General features: G+C 48.5%; 2 protein-coding genes across 5 annotated transcripts; one reads left to right on the top strand and one right to left on the bottom strand.

Annotated features, from left to right (window-relative positions):
• Positions 1-3: 3 nt before the first annotated feature.
• On the top strand, positions 4-12,814 carry LOC125642115 (magnesium transporter NIPA2-like). Of its 4 annotated transcripts, XM_075132406.1 has the most exons (7): positions 4-107; positions 5,642-6,027; positions 7,624-7,771; positions 8,774-8,830; positions 9,581-9,671; positions 9,809-9,969; positions 11,534-12,814. In XM_075132406.1, exons 3-7 carry the CDS (start codon positions 7,633-7,635, stop codon positions 12,160-12,162), a joined length of 1,077 nt encoding a protein of 358 aa, XP_074988507.1. In that variant the 5' UTR covers positions 4-107; positions 5,642-6,027; positions 7,624-7,632; the 3' UTR covers positions 12,163-12,814. The 4 variants fall into 4 exon arrangements, with proteins under 4 accessions (XP_074988507.1, XP_048718851.1, XP_048718855.2 ...); XM_048862894.2 differs by lacking the exon at positions 5,642-6,027; XM_048862898.2 differs by lacking the exons at positions 4-107; positions 5,642-6,027 and having other exon boundaries at positions 7,756-7,771; positions 9,427-9,671.
• A 1,618-nt stretch (positions 12,815-14,432) lies between these two features.
• On the bottom strand, positions 14,433-17,428 carry TIMM8A (translocase of inner mitochondrial membrane 8A). The gene is given in 3 exon segments (XM_048862899.2): positions 14,433-15,418; positions 17,115-17,276; positions 17,279-17,428. Coding segments are annotated over 3 exon segments (459 nt in total). The 5' UTR covers positions 17,414-17,428; the 3' UTR covers positions 14,433-15,256.
• Positions 17,429-17,863: the final 435 nt, after the last annotated feature.

Raw genomic sequence — 17,863 nt, 5'->3', positions numbered from 1 at the left:
TTTGGATGACTCACCGGAAGCGGAAGTGAGGGGCGAGGCGCTCCCACACTGGCTCTGGAGCAGGGGGTTGGCTGAAGCTGTGGAAGCGGTCCGGGGAGCTGCAGCAGGTACCGGCGAGGAAGGGGCGGGGCTCTGTGCTTGCTGCCCCCGGTCGCGGTACCGTGGGCGAGTGGTGCTATCTGCGTTGACAGGACCCGGGGCTCCTGCCCCCTTACAAGCTGTGGTGTGTCTCGGGGGCCCCGCCCCGGGGCTCCTGGGTTCCCGCGGTGTGGGGTGAGGCCCGCCTGGTGGACGGGGCTGTCAGCAGCGTATCACGCCCAGCGCTGCCTGCGCTCCCCCGACCGTGTGAGGCCCCCCCCGGGACAGTGCCCTGCCCGCGGAGATTGATGATCGCCGGGCGGGGTTCGGCACTCGCTCCGGAAAGGGGAGCCTGGTTCCTAGCGGGGAGCAGCACTTGGGGGTCGGTTGCAGTTGGGCTCTCAGGGTATGCCTGCACTACGAAATTAGGTCGAATTTGTAGTAGTCGGTTTTTAGAAAGGTTTCAGAGTAACAGCGGTGTATTCGCGAAAAGAAAAGGAGTAGTTGTGGCACCTTAGAGACTAACCAATTTATTTGAGCATAAGCTTTCGTGAGCTACAGCTCACGAAAGCTTATGCTCAAATAAATTGGTTAGTCTCTAAGGTGCCACAACTACTCCTTTTTTTTTTTTGCGATTTTTAGAAAGCGATTTTATACAGTCGATTGTGGGTGTCCCCACTAAGCGCATTAATTCAGCCAAGTGCGTCCTCACTACCGTGGTTAGTGTCGACTTTCGGAGCGTTGCACTGTGGGTGGCTATCCCACAGTTCCTGCGGTCTCCGCTGCCCATTGGAATTCTGGGTTGAGCTCCCAATGCCTGATGGGGCAAAAACATTGTCACAGGTGGTTTTGGGTACATATCGTCAGTCGCCCCTCCCTCCGTGAAAGCAATGGCGGACAATCGTTTCACGCCTTTTTTCCATGCAGGCGCCAAACTGCCTTCAGCAGACGGTACAGTAGGACTGCTAAATGTCGTCATCGAACCACCGCTTCCGCTGCAACTCTGCTCTCCTGCTTTTGTCTCGATAGCAAATTTCTCCATGTTGTCTCTCATGGGCTCCTGCTTCCGCTGCAACTCTGCTTTCCTGCTCTTGTCTCGCCATAACATGGCAAGCGTGCAGCCCGCTCAGCTGTTGTGTCCTGGCAGTAGACTGTGCAGTAGGTCTAGAAACCATTGTCACTGAACGACCGCTTCCACTGTCATTCTGCTCTCCTGCAGACGCTATACCACGGCAAGCATAGAGCCCGCTCAGATCACTGCTGCAGTTATGAGCATTTTAAGCACTTCACGCATTATCATGCAGTATATGCAGAACCAGAACCTGCAAAAGCAGGCGAGGAGGCGATGGAAGCGCGGTGACAAGAGCGATGAGGACATGGACACAGACTTCTCTCAAAGTACGAGCCCCAGCAGTTTGGCCATCCTGGTGGCAATGGGGCAGGCTCATTCCATGGAACGCCAATTCTGGGCCCGTGAACAAAGCACAGACTGGTGGGACTGCATAGGGTTGCAGGTCTGGGATGATTCTCAGTGGCTGCGAAACTTTCGCATGCGTAAGGGCACTTTCATAGAACTTCGTGACTTGCTTTCCCCTGCCCTGAAGCCCAAGAATACCAAGATGAGAGCAGCCCTCACAATTCACAAGCGAGTAGCGATAGCCCTCTAGAAGCTTGCAATGCCAGACAGCTACCAGTAAGTCGGGAATCAATTGGGAGTGGGCAGATCTACTGTGGGGGCTGCTGTGATCCAAGTAGCCAACGCAATCTCTGAGCTGCTGCTATCAAGGGTAGTGACTCTGGGAAATGTGCATGTCATAGTGGATGGCTTTGCTGCAATGGGATTCCCTAACTGTGGTGGGGTGATAGACGGAACCCATATCCCTATCTTGGCACTGGAGCTCCAAGGCAGCCAGTACATAAACCGAAAGGGGTACTTTTCAATGGTGCTGCAAGCACTGGTGAATCACAATGGACGTTTCACCAACGTCAATGTGGGATGGCTGGGAAAGGTACATGATGCTCTCATTTTCAGGAACGCTGGTCTGTATGAACAGCTGCAGCAAGGGATTTACTTTCCAGACCAGAAAATAACCGAAAAATGTTGGTGTACTGTGGGGCCATGTGAGTACCCATAGCAGTGCCGCTGATTTGAAGGTATACATTGTCCCCAAATCTGAAATAGTTATGGGTGAGGACAAAGTCACAAAATTCGGCCACCAGGTTTGCCGTGACATTATCGGGGTTACTGTTCCTGATGGCTTGTAGTTCAGCTTTGTGTGGAATGTTGGTGTAGAGGGCTTCTACATCCATAGTGGCCAGGATGGTGTTTTCAGGAAGATCACCGATGGATTGTAGTTTCCTCAGGAAGTCAGTGGTGTCTCGAGGATAGCTGGAAGTGCTGGTACCGTAGGGCCTGAGGGGGAGTCTACATAGCCAGACAATCCTGCTGTCAGGGTGCCAATGCCTGAGGTGATGGGGCGTCCAGGATTTCCAGGTTTATGGATCTTGGGTAATAGATAGAATACCCCAGGTCAGGGTTCCAGGGGTGTGTCTGTGCGGATTTGTTCTTGTGCTTTTTCAGGGAGTTTCTTGAGCAAATGGTGTAGTTTCTTTTGGTAATCCTCAGTGGGATCAGAGGGTAATGGCTTGTAGAAAGTGGTGTTGGAGAGCTGTCTAGCAGCCTCTTCTTCATATTCCGACCTATTCATGATGACGACAGCATCTCCTTTGTCAGCCTTTTTGATTATGATGTCAGAGTTGTTTTTGAGGCTGTGGATGGCATTGTGTTCTGCACGACTGAGGTTATGGGGCAAGTGATGCTGCTTTTCCCCATTTCAGCCCGTGCACGTCGGCGGAAGCACTCTATGTAGAAGTCCAGTCTGTTGTTTTGACCTTCAGGAGGAGTCCACCCAGAATCCTTCTTTTTGTAGTCTTGGTAGGAAGGTCTCTGTGGGTTAGTATGTTGTTCAGAGGTGGGTGGGAAATATTCGTGGAGTCGGAGTCGTCGAAAATAGGATTCTAGGTCACCACAGAATTCCAACCCCTCAGACAGAGACAAACACCTACAAGATCTCTATCAAGCATTTTTACAACTACAATACCCACCTGCTGAAGTGAAGAAACAGATTGACAGAGCCAGAAGTCCCCTACTACAGGACAGGCCCAACAAAGAAAATAACAGAACACCACTAGCCATCACCTTCAGCCCCCAACTAAAACCTCTCCAATGCATCATCAAGGTTCTACAACCTATCCTGAAGGACGACCCATCACTCTCACAGATCTTGGGAGACAGACCAGTCCTTGCTTGCAGACAGCCCCCCAACCTGAAGCAAATACTCACCAGCAACCACACACCAGAACCACTAACCCAGGAACCTATTCTTTGAACAAAGCCCGTTGCCAACTGAGTCCACATATCTGTTCACGGGACACCATCTTACGGCCTAATCACATCAGCCACATTATCAGAGGCTCATTCATCTGCACATCTACTAATGTGATATATATCATCATGTGCCAGCAATGCCCCTCTGCCGTGTACATTGCTCAAACTGGACAGTCTCTATGTAAAAGAATAAATGGACAAAAATCAGATATCAAGAATTATAATATTCAAAAACCAGTCGGAGAACACTTCAATCTCTTTGGTCGCTCGATTACAGACCTAAAAGTGGCAATTCTTCAACAAAAGAACTTCAAAAACAGACTCCAACGAGAGACTGCTGAATTGGAATTAATTTGCAAACTGGATACAATTAACTTAGGCTTGAATAGAGACTGGGAGTGGAGGGGTCATTACACAAAGTGAAACTATTTCCCCATGTTTATTCCCCCCCTCCACTGTTCCTCAGACATTTGATTATCACTATTACCACCTTGATTATCACTACAAAAGCCTTTATTTCCCCCCCCCCCCCCGCTCTCCTGCTGGTAATTGCTCACCTTAAGTGATCACTCTCGTTACAGTGTGTATGGTAACACCCATTGTTTCATGTTCTCTATGTATATAAATCTCCCCACTGCATTTTCCACTGAATGCATCCGATGAAGTGAGCCGTAGCTCACAAAAGCTTATGCTCAAATAAATTTGTTAGTCTCTAAGGTGCCACAAGAACTCCTTTTCTTTATAGTTATCCTTGGGGACCCAGCCTACCCCTTAATGTCATGGCGCATGAAGCCATACACAGGCAGCTTGGACAGTAGTCAGGAGCTGTTCAACTATAGGCTGAGCAAGTGCAGAATGGTGGTAGAATGTGCATTTGGATGTTTAAAAGCGTGCTGGCGCAGTTTACTGACTCGCTTAGACCTCAGTGAAACCAATATTCCCATTGTTATTACTGCTTGCTGTGTTCTCCACAATATCTGTGACAGTAAGGGGGAGACGTTTATGGCGGGATGGGAAGTTGAGGCAAATTGCCTGGCCGCTGATTACGCGCAGCCAGACACCAGGGTGGTTAAGAAGAGCACAGCAGGGCACCCTGTGCATCAGAGAAGCGTTGAAAACCAGTTTCATGGCTGACCAGGGTACTGTGTGACAGTTCTGTTTGTTTCTCCTTGATGAATACCTGCCCCCTTGGTTCACTCTACTTCCCTGTAAGCCAACCGCCCTCCCCTCCCACCTTTGATCACCGTTTGCAGAGGCAATAAAGTCATTGTTGTTTCAAATTCATGTATTCTTTATTAATTCGTCACACAAATAGGGGGTAACTGCCAAGGTAGCCTGGGAGGGGTTGGGGAGGAGGAAAGCACCAGGTGGGGTAGGGGAGGAGGGATGGACAAGGCCACACTGAACTTCAAAACTTATTGAATTCCAGCCTTCTGTTGCTTGGGCAGCCCTCTGGGGTGGAGTGGTTGGGTGCCCTGAGGCCCCCTCTACCACCACCACATTCTTGGGTGTCTGGGTGAGGAAGCTATGAAACTTGAGGAGGAGGGCAGTTGATTACACAGGGGCTGCAGTGGCGGTCTGTGCCTTTCCTGCACCTCAACCATACCCCGGAGCATATCAGTTTGATCCTCCAGTAGCCTCAGCATTGCATCCTGCCTCCTTTCATCATGCTGCCATCACCTCTCCTGTTGCTCCAGCTATCTATCCTCTCGCACATCCCTCCTGTCCTCGTGTTAATTTTGTGCTTTCCTGGACTCTGCCATTGTCTGCCTCCACACATTCTGCTGGGCTCTTTCAGTTTGGGTGGACTGCATGAGCTCAGAGAGTATTTCATCGTGAGTGCGGGTTTTTTTGGCCTTATCTGCGCTAGCCTCTGGGACGGAGATGCTAGTAGCAGCGTTGAAACATTTGCAGCTGCAGGAGACAAAAAAGGGAGATTAAAATTGAAAAAGATACTTTGGCCATTTAAAAGGAGGGGCTGATGTTTTCAGGTTAACGTGCAGCACAAACCCAACTAACCCCTCCCCCCACCCAATTCTCTGGGATGATCGCTTCACCCCTCCCTCCACCACGTGGTTAACAGCAGGGACGATTTCTTTTCAGCCACAGGCAAATAGCCCAGCAGGAATAGCGACCTCTGAATGTCCCTGAATAAAATTCCCCTATTTCAACCAGGTGACCATGAATGATATCACTCTCCTGAGGATAACACAGAGAGAGAAAGAACAGATGTCACTTGAATGCCAGCAAACACCGGGACCACACGCTGCCATGCTTTCTTATGCAATGATTCTAGACTACGTGCTACTGGCCTGCTGTGGTAAAGTGTCCTACCATGGAGGACGCAATAAGGCTGCCGTCCCCAGAAACCTTTTGCAAAGACTTTGGGAGTACCTCCAGGACAGCTTCATTGAAATGTCCCTGGAGGATTTCCGCCCCATCCCCACACAAGTTAACAGACTTTTCCAGTAGCTGTACTGGGCGCGAATGCATCCCAAGTCTTCAGGGCAAATTAGTCATGAAAAACGCTTGCTTTTAAACCGTGTATTATATTTACAAAGGTACCCTCACCAGAGCTGCCTTCTCTGCCTTCAAGGTCCGGGAGCCTGGGTTGGGAGGGTATTGGCTCCAGGGTGATAAACAGTTCCTGGCTGTCAGGGAGAACGGTTTCTCCGCTTGCCTGGTGTGCACTATCTTCAACCTCCCCCTCCTCAGCATCTTCCTCGTCCCCAAAATCATCCCTGTTGCGTGAGACTCCCCTCTTGGAGGAGTCCACGTACAGAGGTGGGGCAGTGTTAGGGGTATGCAGCTCTTCATAGAAGCAGCATATCTGGGGCTCTGACCCCGAGCGGGCGTTTGCTTCTTGGGTTTTTTGGTAGGCTTGCCTAAGCTTCTTAAGTTTCACGTGACACTACTGTGGGTCCCTGTGATAGCCTCTGTCCTTCATGCCCTTGGAGATTTTTTTCAAATATTTTGACATTTTGGAACGGAGTTCTGATAGCACGGATTCATCTCCCCATACAGCGATCAGAGCCAGTACCTCCCGTTCAGTCCATGCGGGAGCTCTTTTGCGATTCTGGGACTCCGTTGTCACCTCTGCTGATGAGATCTGCACGGTCACCTGTGCTGATCAGCTTGCCACACTGGCCAAACAGGAAATGAAATTCAAAAGTTTGCGGGGCTTTTCCTGTCTACCTGGCCAGTACATCCGAGTTCAGAGCGCTTTCCAGAGCGGTCACAGTGGAGCACTGTGGGATAGCTCCTGGAGGCCAATACCATCAAATTGCGTCCACACTAACCCAAATTCAACCCAGTGATGTCGATTTCAGTGCTAATCCCCTCGTTGGGGAGGAGTACAGAAATAAATTTTAAGAGCCCATTAAGTCGACAAAAATGGCTTCATTGTGTGGATGGGTACAGGGTTAAATCAATCTAATGCTGCTAAATTCGACCTAAACTCGTAGTGTAGACCAGGACTAAGGGTTTCAGCCCGCAAGTTGGACAAGCAGGAGCTGCAGAGTCAGCTTCGGGCCCCTGTGCACCCTGAGGGTTCCTGGGTCGTGCCCAGGTTCATGATTATTACTGAGACACTGCAGGTACTACTGTCTTCTCAGGAGCAAAGTCTCTCCTCCCACCCCCCATGTAGATGTCCATTAGGACAGAGATTGACGCTCCCCCCCCCTCACCCCCACACACTTTGCTACTGGACGTAGCATTCATGGCACCAGTGCACATGCCTACAGAGCTAAGTAACCATACCATGCCATCCTTACTTTTGCACTGCTGCTGGTGCTAGCTTCAGAGCTGGGCAACTGGCCGGTAGCCACCACTCTCTGGCCACCCAGCTCTGAAAGCAAGGGAAAAGGTCATCATGCAACCCCCCTACAATAGCCTTGCCCCACCCCCTTTTCGGTCAGGACCCCCCATTTGAGAAATGCTGCATTAGGAAATGGAAATGTCAATGGCCCTAGCACTTGAAGGTGTAGAGATAAGTAAGAGCCCCCACAGGAGCTGCCCTACAAAGTGTTTATTTCATGTACAGCAGTCTTTCACATTCCAGGAGAACACCCTGCAACTGGGGTTTTCCTTAGATTTGTGTGGTGGACATGCCCAAACCTCTTTTCTCTCTGAATTTGTGTTCTTCCTTCTTGATGCAGGGGGCTGTGATGGAGGGTGTGTCAGGTCGCTACGACTTCTATATCGGACTAGGCCTGGCTCTATCCTCAAGTATTTTTATCGGAGGAAGTTTTATCCTAAAGAAGAAAGGGCTTCTCAAGTTGGCCAGCAGGGGCTCCATTAGGGCAGGTACTTTCCATCTTTATTGCTGCAGTTGGCTGTACAAAGTTATGTTCCCGCCAAAGGCATTGTTCTTATTGTCCTAGTAGAACAATAAGAGAGTTTTCAGGGGCTCTCTACACACTTGGAAAAATTGAACTTCAAGAAGTTCTAATTGCTATTCAGCTGGATGATGTGAAAACATTTCTGGCTTTAATACAGCTCTTAGTCACTTTAGGATCAGCCAGAAGGGACATATTATTTTCTTGATCTTGGAGCTGTTAATACGGTCGAAATCCTAGACGGCTGTAGTGGGTCTTGTAACCAGGTGTGGTCTAATATTGCACAGTATTGTGAGCAGAGAGCTGGAGAAATGCAGCTTTCAAAATCTGTCGAAGGCTGGGACAAATGACAAGTATTTGAAAGAACAGGGAAGAGAAATAGAAATACCTAATCTGGGCAGAGGGAACTGGATGCACCATGGCACTATTTCAGCTCCAAGTCTGGCCCAGATCAGTAACCCAAAAACATTACTATCTAACAACCGCTTAATGGTGTACTATATCATGTGAGTTTGGTCTCAATCCAGTTCTTAATAGACAAGTATTTGCTTCATAAAAACACTTACTTCAGCTGTTACCCTTGACGTTATCTTCACCAGAGATGGAGTGAAGACCAAACTATCTCCTTGTGTTGTAGATGTGATCCTGGCATGGTTGGGCACATAGCTGAGGCAGAGTGCTGCCACTGTCCATGCTGTACTTATTCTTGAGGATAAATTGGACTTCTGTCCCCAGGGATGGCTAGCCAGCACTCTTCACCAGCATCAAGCTCTTTTTTTAAAGACGCTAATATCATCTGGAAATTGGCTCCTTTACAGAGGAGGAAGAGGAGTGCTGGAGGATTATCCCACTTCTCAGAGGAAAATTCATTCCTTTCTTTATAAGCAAAAGAGATCCTGGTTCTTTGTATAGCTTGTGCCATTGGAACCTCACCCTGGATTTTTGTTGTTGCTCTCACTTTCTTTCTCAGGACAAGGAGGTCATGCATACCTGAGGGAGTGGCTTTGGTGGGCAGGACTACTGTCCAGTAAGTACTTGCTGTGAAACTGAAGTATGAGCGAGAGACGTTGGTTGTCCAAGGTTTTTGATTGTTCACCTTTATCTTTGCCTTGTTCTCTTATTTCCTTTGTCATAATTGAGGCTCAGCTGCCTTGTTTTATCATTGAGCAGTTTGAAAGTGGTGTTACCTGTCTAAACAAACCATGTTGTGTGCTCACATCTTACATATTTCTAAATTTCTCACTTAAGAGTTGAGTACTGAGTTAATCAGGTGATTGGGCCATTTTGGAAGTTCTCCTATCACCATGCAAAGCATTCTAGAGCATAGTTGGCTCATTAGCTTCTGGTATTGCTGGGTAGTCAAGAGAGCTTCACGGCAATTCACAGACGTGATGCTAAGTAAAGACTGGAATATGTCACAATGGACACCACAACAGGAAGGCAAAATTATACAAATATATGTTGAACTGTAAGGATGTTAGTATTTCTTTTCTGCACTGATGCTGGTTAGCAGTATATCCATATGTAAATAAGCTTTCTCCTTTGCCATCCACCTCTTTGTGTCGCCCAGTTCTTGTCTATACTGTCCATACAACGCTCAGCAGATGGACTGTGCTATTGCAGATAACGAATTATGGCATGATGATGGAATCAACAAGTGGTGATGGTGCCTCTGTACAGTGACTAACTGCACAACGGCTATGAGCTGACGTGAGTTGTGCTGCATTGGCTCCCATGTTACGCTGCTCTCCTGTGACTGACTGGGTCTCTTTTGCAGTGGGAGTTGGAGAAGCAGCAAATTTTGCTGCATATGCCTTTGCTCCAGCAACACTAGTAACTCCATTGGGTGCATTAAGTGTTCTAGTCAGGTAAGCAACACGAGAACGAGCGGTACTTGTCCCTTTGCCCTTTACCACTGGAAGTAGCTGTCTAACCTCACCCTATCTTTTCCCTCAAATACTGCACCCTGTTGGTGTTTGTGTTTCCTTTGCTTTCAATCCTACAGTGCAGTTTTGTCGTCCTACTTTCTGAATGAGCACCTGAATGTCCATGGAAAGATTGGATGCATCTTGAGTGTTCTGGGCTCCACAGTGATGGTAATCCATGCCCCACAGGGGGAGGAGGTATCCAGCCTGGAGTCAATGGCAGAGAAGCTTAAAGATCCAGGTATCCAAACAGAGGGCTTTGTTAATTTCTTCCCCCCCCCCCCCGAGTAAATGGCAGTGGAAGGTAGAATAACTTGTCTAGCCTGAGAAGAATTGAGTAAATAATCCTTCCTGCACTGAAGTGATAGAAACATGCCCATTGATCCATGGTAGTTTATTAGTTTCCTTCTCTGTGATGGAAAAGATTAGATTGCTCATGTTTTTTGGAGAGTAAGAGTGAAAGCCTGTGCTACTGAGATGGATAAAGGCTAGTTATTGTCAAATCTGACACAAGAGGTATGATGCCATAGGCGCTGACTTCTTCTGGTGCTGGTGGGTGCTCGGCCCCGCCCCCCCGCCCCCATTCCAACCCTTTCCCAAAGTGCCCGCCACAAGGAGTTGGCACCTATGTATGATGCAAGTGTTTGCTATATTTGCATTTTATTTTAATAAAAAAGAAATGTCACTTCTCATCTTCAGGATGTTTTGTAAGATGGAGGTTAAGTGACTCTCCCAAGGCCACAGGAGTCTATGTCAAAGTGGGGATTAGCACTCTGGTACTTTTGGGTCCTAGGCCTGTGCTTAGACCCCTATCCATGATCCTTGTGGTTATAATACAGCCCCTTTAATACCAAAGTGCTAAGCAAGAGTTACAAAGGAAGAATAACCACAAAACTAGTAGCAAAATCAACAGCAATGACAAGTAACCCTAATATAATGCTAGTGTAGAAAAGAGGATTGCCAATACATGAGGGGCAGCATTAGTGGGAGGAGGAGAAGAAAGGCCAGAGAAGAAACTTAAGGTGAAAATAAACAAGAGAAGCAAAGAAGGAAATAGGGAGTTGCAGGGAGGGGGAGCTTTGAGGAAAAAATCCCTCACAATATGAGAAAGGAAGTTGGAATCTAGGGAGTGATTTGGGCAATAGCATGATAGGAAAGAATGAGTGACAGTACAGAGAGGAAGCCTGCAGTGAGAAGGGAAGGGAGCAAATTGTGTCAACCCCTTCCCCCCAATACCCACAGGCTCATGCTGCAGTTCATCACTGACACACTGTACTAATGCCCCAGAACACCTGCCCTGCAGCACCCCTTCCTATCCCAGGAGAGTCCTAATCCCAACCTGCACAGCTCTGCTAGTACCACTCTGGCCTGACTTGCAGCATTTTGATGTTCCAGTCCTGGGCTCCATGTAGCTCTGCCAATACTTTACAATCCCAATTTACAGCACCCCCTGGCATATTATTCCCTACCCCCAGCCAATTCTGCGTCTCTGCCTCCACCCGGACCTGTAGTTTCCCTATTCCAGGCTTTCTTGTAACATAACAGAATCTGTTAATCATGCCAACTTGTGTGGTAGTCTTGTGACTCGGACCATAATGCACTAATGAATAGAGAGAGCCCTAAAATCTTTGACGTGTAACCACTTCTTGTTTTGAACCCGTCACTAAGGTGAAAGGTGAGTATACTGACCCATGGGGGCACATGCCACCCTATCTTGCATCTTCACTCACTGTTCTGTAACATAAATGTACAATAGTGTTACCCACTCTAATGCAAATCCTAATGATTATTCCTTCTTATTGAAGGGTTTATAGCCTTTGCGGTGTGTGTGCTGGTGAGCTCCATTCTCCTTATCTTCGTGGCTGGGCCCCGTTATGGGCGGAGCAACGTTCTGGTGTATGTTTTGGTCTGCTCTGCCATTGGCTCGCTCTCAGTGTCCTGTGTCAAGGGCTTGGGCATCACACTGAAGGAGCTGTTTGCTGGGAAGCAGGTCCTGAAAGAACCGCTGGGCTGGATACTCCTGATTTGCCTGGTGATCTGCATCAGTGTCCAGATTAACTACCTGAACAAGGCCTTGGACATCTTCAATACATCTGTGGTCACACCTATCTACTATGTCCTGTTTACCACAGCAGTCATGACTTGTTCCGCCATCCTATTCAAGGAGTGGCAACACATGGTCCTACACAACATAATTGGCACTATAAGTGGCTTTCTAACCATAGTCTCTGGCATTTTCCTTCTGCATGCATTCAGAGACATCCCATTCACCCCAGACCTGCTGCCCCTCTTCCTGAAGCAAGGAAGGGCAGACCTGCATTCTTTTTGGAGGGGAGCAGACAAACACCAGTCATGTCTACATCAGCCTCTTCTGGGCCCAGAGGACATCCACAAGGGTTCTCAGAGTGTGGAGGATGAAGGTGAAAGTGTATGACGACTCATGAACCTGTTGCCTGGGAAAGCCTTTGAACTTGTACCCAAGCGCTTTCTAGTCTCACTACTGAGCTCCCCTTGATGAGTTTGCTAATCAGACTCCACCAGCTACAGCTGCATTGTTGGGAATAAGTAAACATCTGCTGCCTATTCTGTGAGAGTGTTCTGTGCTTCCACTGCTGGGGACCTGAAGGGCAGGTGAAGAGACCTAATTGCAATTTCCAGCTGTTAAGAACAAAACCTGGAAAAGATTCCCACCAACACTATAACCAGTAGTTCCCTTGAGTTCCCTTTGTAAGAACATGCTGCAGCTGCTATCAGGCCACAGGCTTATGTGGGAGGAGACCCAGCAGTAACCACACTAATCCTTACTGAATGGAAGGACCACTCAGTTTAGGTGGCCTTAAAACAAAGCTTTTTTTAATATTTAAAGATTGTTTACAAAACATTCTAGCCACGTGCTGAGATTCTTGTATGTTGTCACTGCTCCTAAAGCAACAAGGGGTAACGTGTGTTTTAAAATGATGTGCATAGCATGTTATTTCATAACCGCATCTGTACTTTGCTTTGTCAGGTGCCAGCTCTGCTCATGCAGAGGTTACTGACCCAAAGCTAGAAGCAGAATTAGATTCCCCAAACTGATGACTCTCTAATGTTGTTGCTGCCACTAAATGATGTGTTTTTTTTGGATCAGATTTCATTATGGAGTGTGATCCCTTCACCATGGCACTTACTTTGTTGGGTGGGAGGGATTATAAATCTGGTTTTGGTAATTCCTTAAAATGCATTTGCTCAGTTACCAAGAGTGCCCCATAAAGCATTGCAGCTAATTGCTGCATAAGCAGCATAGCGCATGTGAGAGACTAACTACAGGGACAGGTATGAAAGCCTGAAACTGTAACTGGAGGGAGAGTTCAAGAGTTTCTCACAGATTGCTTATTGTAAGGATGGTTGTGACTTAGCTACTGGTTTTAGTGCCTGAAAGAGGAGTATATTCTGTTCTCTCCTCTTTGCATTTGATCTCAGAAAAGTCCCACTGTTATTCTAAGGGTATATCTACTCTGCACAGTATAGATACTCCTGCTTGTGCTGGGGCTCTGAAACCTGGCAGGAGTAGGGGGAAGTCTTGGAGCCCAGCGGGGAGTGTCCATAATGCTATTTTTAGCCCCAGAGCCCAAGTCAGTTGACCCAGGCTCTGAAACTCAGTGCCTTGGGTTTTTCTTTGCAGCGTAGACATACTTTGTGGTGTGAATTTACATACAAGAATCAGAAAGCTGTTGTTTAGAGGTTAGCCCTGCCCTAGGATTGGCTGAAGAAAATAAGAGTTGACTGGTCTCATTGGCCCAGACACTTGTTCTCTGGAGGATATCGGTTGTAGGAGATTGTAGTGCAAACTAGCCTATGCCTACAGACCAGCTCATATCTAAGTAGTGGCTCAGATCACTCTAGACAACTGCTACAAAAGATGAAGGGTAGCTATGGGACTTCTCCCCTGGGTAGGTAATAGAGACAACTTAAGTTGGTAAGCACTGTCACCTGATGAGGCATACTAAAGTACAGCTTTATTACCTTCCACTGCAGAATGCAGAAGTGGTAGTCACAACTATGCGCAGGAAACAGGCAGGAACATGATTTAGTAATTTATTTGGGGTTTCCAGGGAAGAGTAGTAGCACAACTATGCTTTTCAGTTGCTGGTTTTTCAGTAACCTGTGTAAGAGGAAATGGAAGGTCTCTTTCCTATGGGAAAAGTTGTTTGGTTCAGAAACCCCAACTAGAATCACTCCTCTTGATGTTAGTCTCTACAAAGGCACACAGGATCAGATGGTCATGAGAACAAATTACCTTCTGATGAGAGGTACATCTGTTTGTATAGAGGTTTTTGCCTAAAGAAATCTGCACCATTTTATCTGCTTTGTGCATGAAGGAGACTTAACCCCTTTTCACAGTAGATTTACTTAGTGGTGGATTTCTTTACATTTTTTAGTTGGCAGAGGAGCTGATCCAGTCACAGAGGCCTTGAAATAGACCACTGTAAACAACAAATCAAGAGTTCACAATAGGATATACAGGCTTTCTAGTCAGAACAGATCCATTGTGTTTAAGTGTAAGAATTACCCTGCATATTCTCTCCCTGCCCAAAAATTATTTTATGGTGAACAGAATGGAGGAGGCAAGGAATGTGCAGAGAGAGAGGGGCTGCACCCAATGGCAGAGGTGAAAGGTAGGTCTGACATCCCCACCAGCCCTCCTACCTAAACACAAGAAGCTAATTTTAAAAATTGATCCAATGAATATTTATTCCAATGATCAAGAAAAAGCAGTTTATGGAACAAATACATTTTAACAATGTTGCACTTCTAGTTGAAACAACTGTTACTTGGCCACAAAGTGAGGCTTAAAATCTCTTCCCATAGCTACATCCTTGGGCAAGTTCTTCTCTCAAAGGATAAGCTATAGTGGGGCAGTCCTGCAACTCAAGCGGTTGTCCTCCCCTAGCCATGCCTCACAAGCATGTAGAAGGCACAGATCAACTCAGCTGCAGTCTGGTTCTAAGACCAAGATTCACTAGTCTCAGGCAAGGGTTAATCATAAAAACAGATTGTGAATACAGGACCATTTAAGGTGGTCCCCTTCCTAAGCTTCACTTAGTGTTTCATTCCCCACTGTCTCCAGTACTTGAATACTTCCTCCTAGATATCCCAGTGTGCTCCCCCAGTTAAACATTTTGGAGTTAGTGTGCTCGACCTAAGGAGTTCCGTCCACACAATCCCAGTGTGAAACTTATGTATGAAAGGTAGTCAGTGGGAATGAGAACAGTACACCGTCAAGTAGAGTAGTAAATGTGCATCTGTTACAGGCTCTCTTGTCTAGCTGTGATTTTCACAAGATTGGCATTTTAAAGGACAAAACAAAAAGCTGATCTCAGCTCATTCAGATGACAGGACACTCTAGAATCTGACAGAGGAAGGAGCCAACCTCCCCACAGCTTGTCTTCTATAGCTGTCCCATCAGCCGGTCTCCTTTTTCTCTTTCTCTCTCTCTCTCATTTGATGTGCAGTTCTTTTTATTAAGGAAACAGAAGTCCATGCCCTGTTCAGTCAGACAGGCTCTCTGAGAAGGCTGACTTGGATTTCTGTGTCTGCTCCAACCGGTTCAGAATAAACTGACTGGTATCTATGAAGCGCTCAACACAGTTCACAAAACAGGTCTCTGCCCGACTGTCCAGCTTGGGCCCAGGCTTGTCCATGCATTTCTCCTGCTCGAGACATGAAAAGAACCAGTCAGAAGAGGCGTCAAGAAAGGATCACCCACCTACTAAGTTAACACTTCCGAAAAGAAAGGGTGGTTGTTTGGAACAGCAGATCCATCATAGGCAGTAGCTTTGGCAAGGGGGAGGTTCCTGGCTCTCTCCCACTTACTGCACACTTAGCATGCTTTGCCATAATGCTTATGGGCCCACTTTACAGCCAAACCTAAATAAGCTGACACCTAGAAGCCTGAGAACTAAGTCAATTAATAGGGTGAAATGTACGTGTGTTGTCAAGTTTCCCTTAGGCTTTGTCTGCCCAATAGTTAGGTCAACGTAAGGCATCTTACATCACCCTAACTCTGTAAGAGTCTATACTAAAATGTAGCTCCCACCAGTGTACCTTGCTCACTCCAACTTAACTTCACCTCCGCAAGAGGCGTAGCACTTAAGTTGATGTAGTTAGGTCGATGCTGTGTCAGTGCAGACACTGTGTTTCTTACATGGACTGTTGTTGCCTTTCAAAAACCCTAAAATGCCCCATGCTGGCAGTTAAATCAATGCAAGTGCTCTGGGTGAGGACATACACCTCTGGCACAGGGAGCATAGTGTGGATGTGTAAAATCAGTTCAATTACTGAGGTGATTGTGAATCCACATAACTCTGTAGATGAGACTTTCCCTGAGTGTACGCAGACACACCTGCCCCCCCTTCGCTTGCTCCTGCTGCTGCCTTATCCATCGAGGTTTCCAGCTCCTCCTGTACACCTCCCTTCACAGAAAGCTGCACCTCTGCTCTCCTTGCATTTCCTACAAAGAGTGGCAGCACCAGCCATTTTGTACCTGGCTTCTCCCCTCCTTGGCAAGGGTCAGCAGTTACTAAAACACTACTAATTTGTCCAGAAATTCTGCCTACCCTTGGCAAATAGCCCAGATTCTACTAGTTTGACACATTACACCCAGTTTCCTCTTATCCTCATGTTCAGCACATATATGTTCCATTTACAAGTCAAGATGATTTCCCTAACAGCCTGAGAATACAGATCCCAATGCTGCTGCTACTCTGTCTCACTACCAGGAATAAAGATGCTGCAGTCTCTAGCTGACAGTTGTTTCTGGGGCTACAGTCTAAGGGCAGCTCCCTGGCTCTATCCCAGGGGATAATTAGTTATATAGCCGGGTTCCCTCCTAAACACTGGTTTCAAGGACTCTCTGGATACATTACCCTAAAGGTCTCAGGGTAATGGGCCCCTCATCCCTGGGTTCACAGCTGCAGTCTCCTTGTGATGTGATGGACATTTGGATAAACGCTGAAATTTTGTCTTGCGTTTCCCTCTCCATCGCCCAGACAGGTTACCGGGACTGGTCGTGCCTACATATTCTCCAGTAACCGCCCCACCACGCCGTACTGGGGGGGTTCCTACCCCTCCCACACAGCGGGCCTCGTGTTGGTCCCCAGACCCCTCTACTCTCCCGGACGCGCTCAGTCAGCACAGCCCCAGAGGGAGGAAGGGGCTGGGGGACATATCGGCAAGGGCCGCACCTGCGAGATGCACGGGGGGCGGGGACCCAGATCACCCCCGAGCGGGGGTGGGGGGAGTGATGGGCCCCCATTCCCTGGGGGAGGCGGGGAGCCTCTGGAGCTGCCTGCCGCTCCCTCCCTGCCGGAGACCTGCGCAGCCCGCCCGCCCGGCGCCGGCCCCTACCCAGCACAGCTCGGTCATCTGATGCACCAGCTGCTGGAAGCGCTGCTTCTGCGTCTCCACCTCGATGAAATGCTGCAGCTGCGGGTCGGTGGCGCCCAGGCCCGCAGGGGACGAGGCCTCCATGCCGGGCTCCAGGCACACACCTCGCCGCTGGGAGCAAGCGAGCGACCTTCACGTGTCTGCCAGCAGCTTGCCTGGAGGGGGATGATCGCCTCACTACGCATGCTCAAGGGGGCAATTATCCGCACTGCGCATGCTCGGAGCGTCCCGCAATCTTCAGCAATGCGAATCCTCGCCATTACCCCTAGACTTCCAGGGCGCACTCTCGTGACGTAGCCAGTGACGAACCAATCCCCGCGCGGCGGATGACCCAAGGCGCGCGCGTTCATTCACTAAGGGTGGGGGTTGGTGTTTAGAGCGAGTGTGGAGGGCGGGCGGGCGCGCTCAGTTTGGGGGTGGAAACAAAGCGCCCCTCTGCGGCTTGGGGGAGGGGAAGCCGCTGCCGGGCCGCGAGGGGCGGGGCGGCGCGGGGAAGGTCTCCGCGGGCAGCAGCATCGGCCCCGCCTCAGGGTGCGGGCAGGCGCGCCCCAGCCAGCTCGTGGGGCCCGGGTAGAGTGACCAGATGTCGCGATACCTGTGGCTTTTTCTTGTATAGGCGTTGGAGTTGCCAACCCTCCAGGATTGGCCTGGAATCGGCATTGATCTCCCGGTGACTACTGAAAGCAAGCCGGGAGGTCGTAATCGGATAT

This window comes from Caretta caretta, chromosome 9 (assembly GCF_965140235.1).
Source record: "Caretta caretta isolate rCarCar2 chromosome 9, rCarCar1.hap1, whole genome shotgun sequence".
Lineage (NCBI taxonomy): Eukaryota > Metazoa > Chordata > Testudines > Cheloniidae > Caretta > Caretta caretta.
Note: the sequence above shows the minus strand (reverse complement) of the source record. Positions and strands in the feature narration are given on the sequence as shown.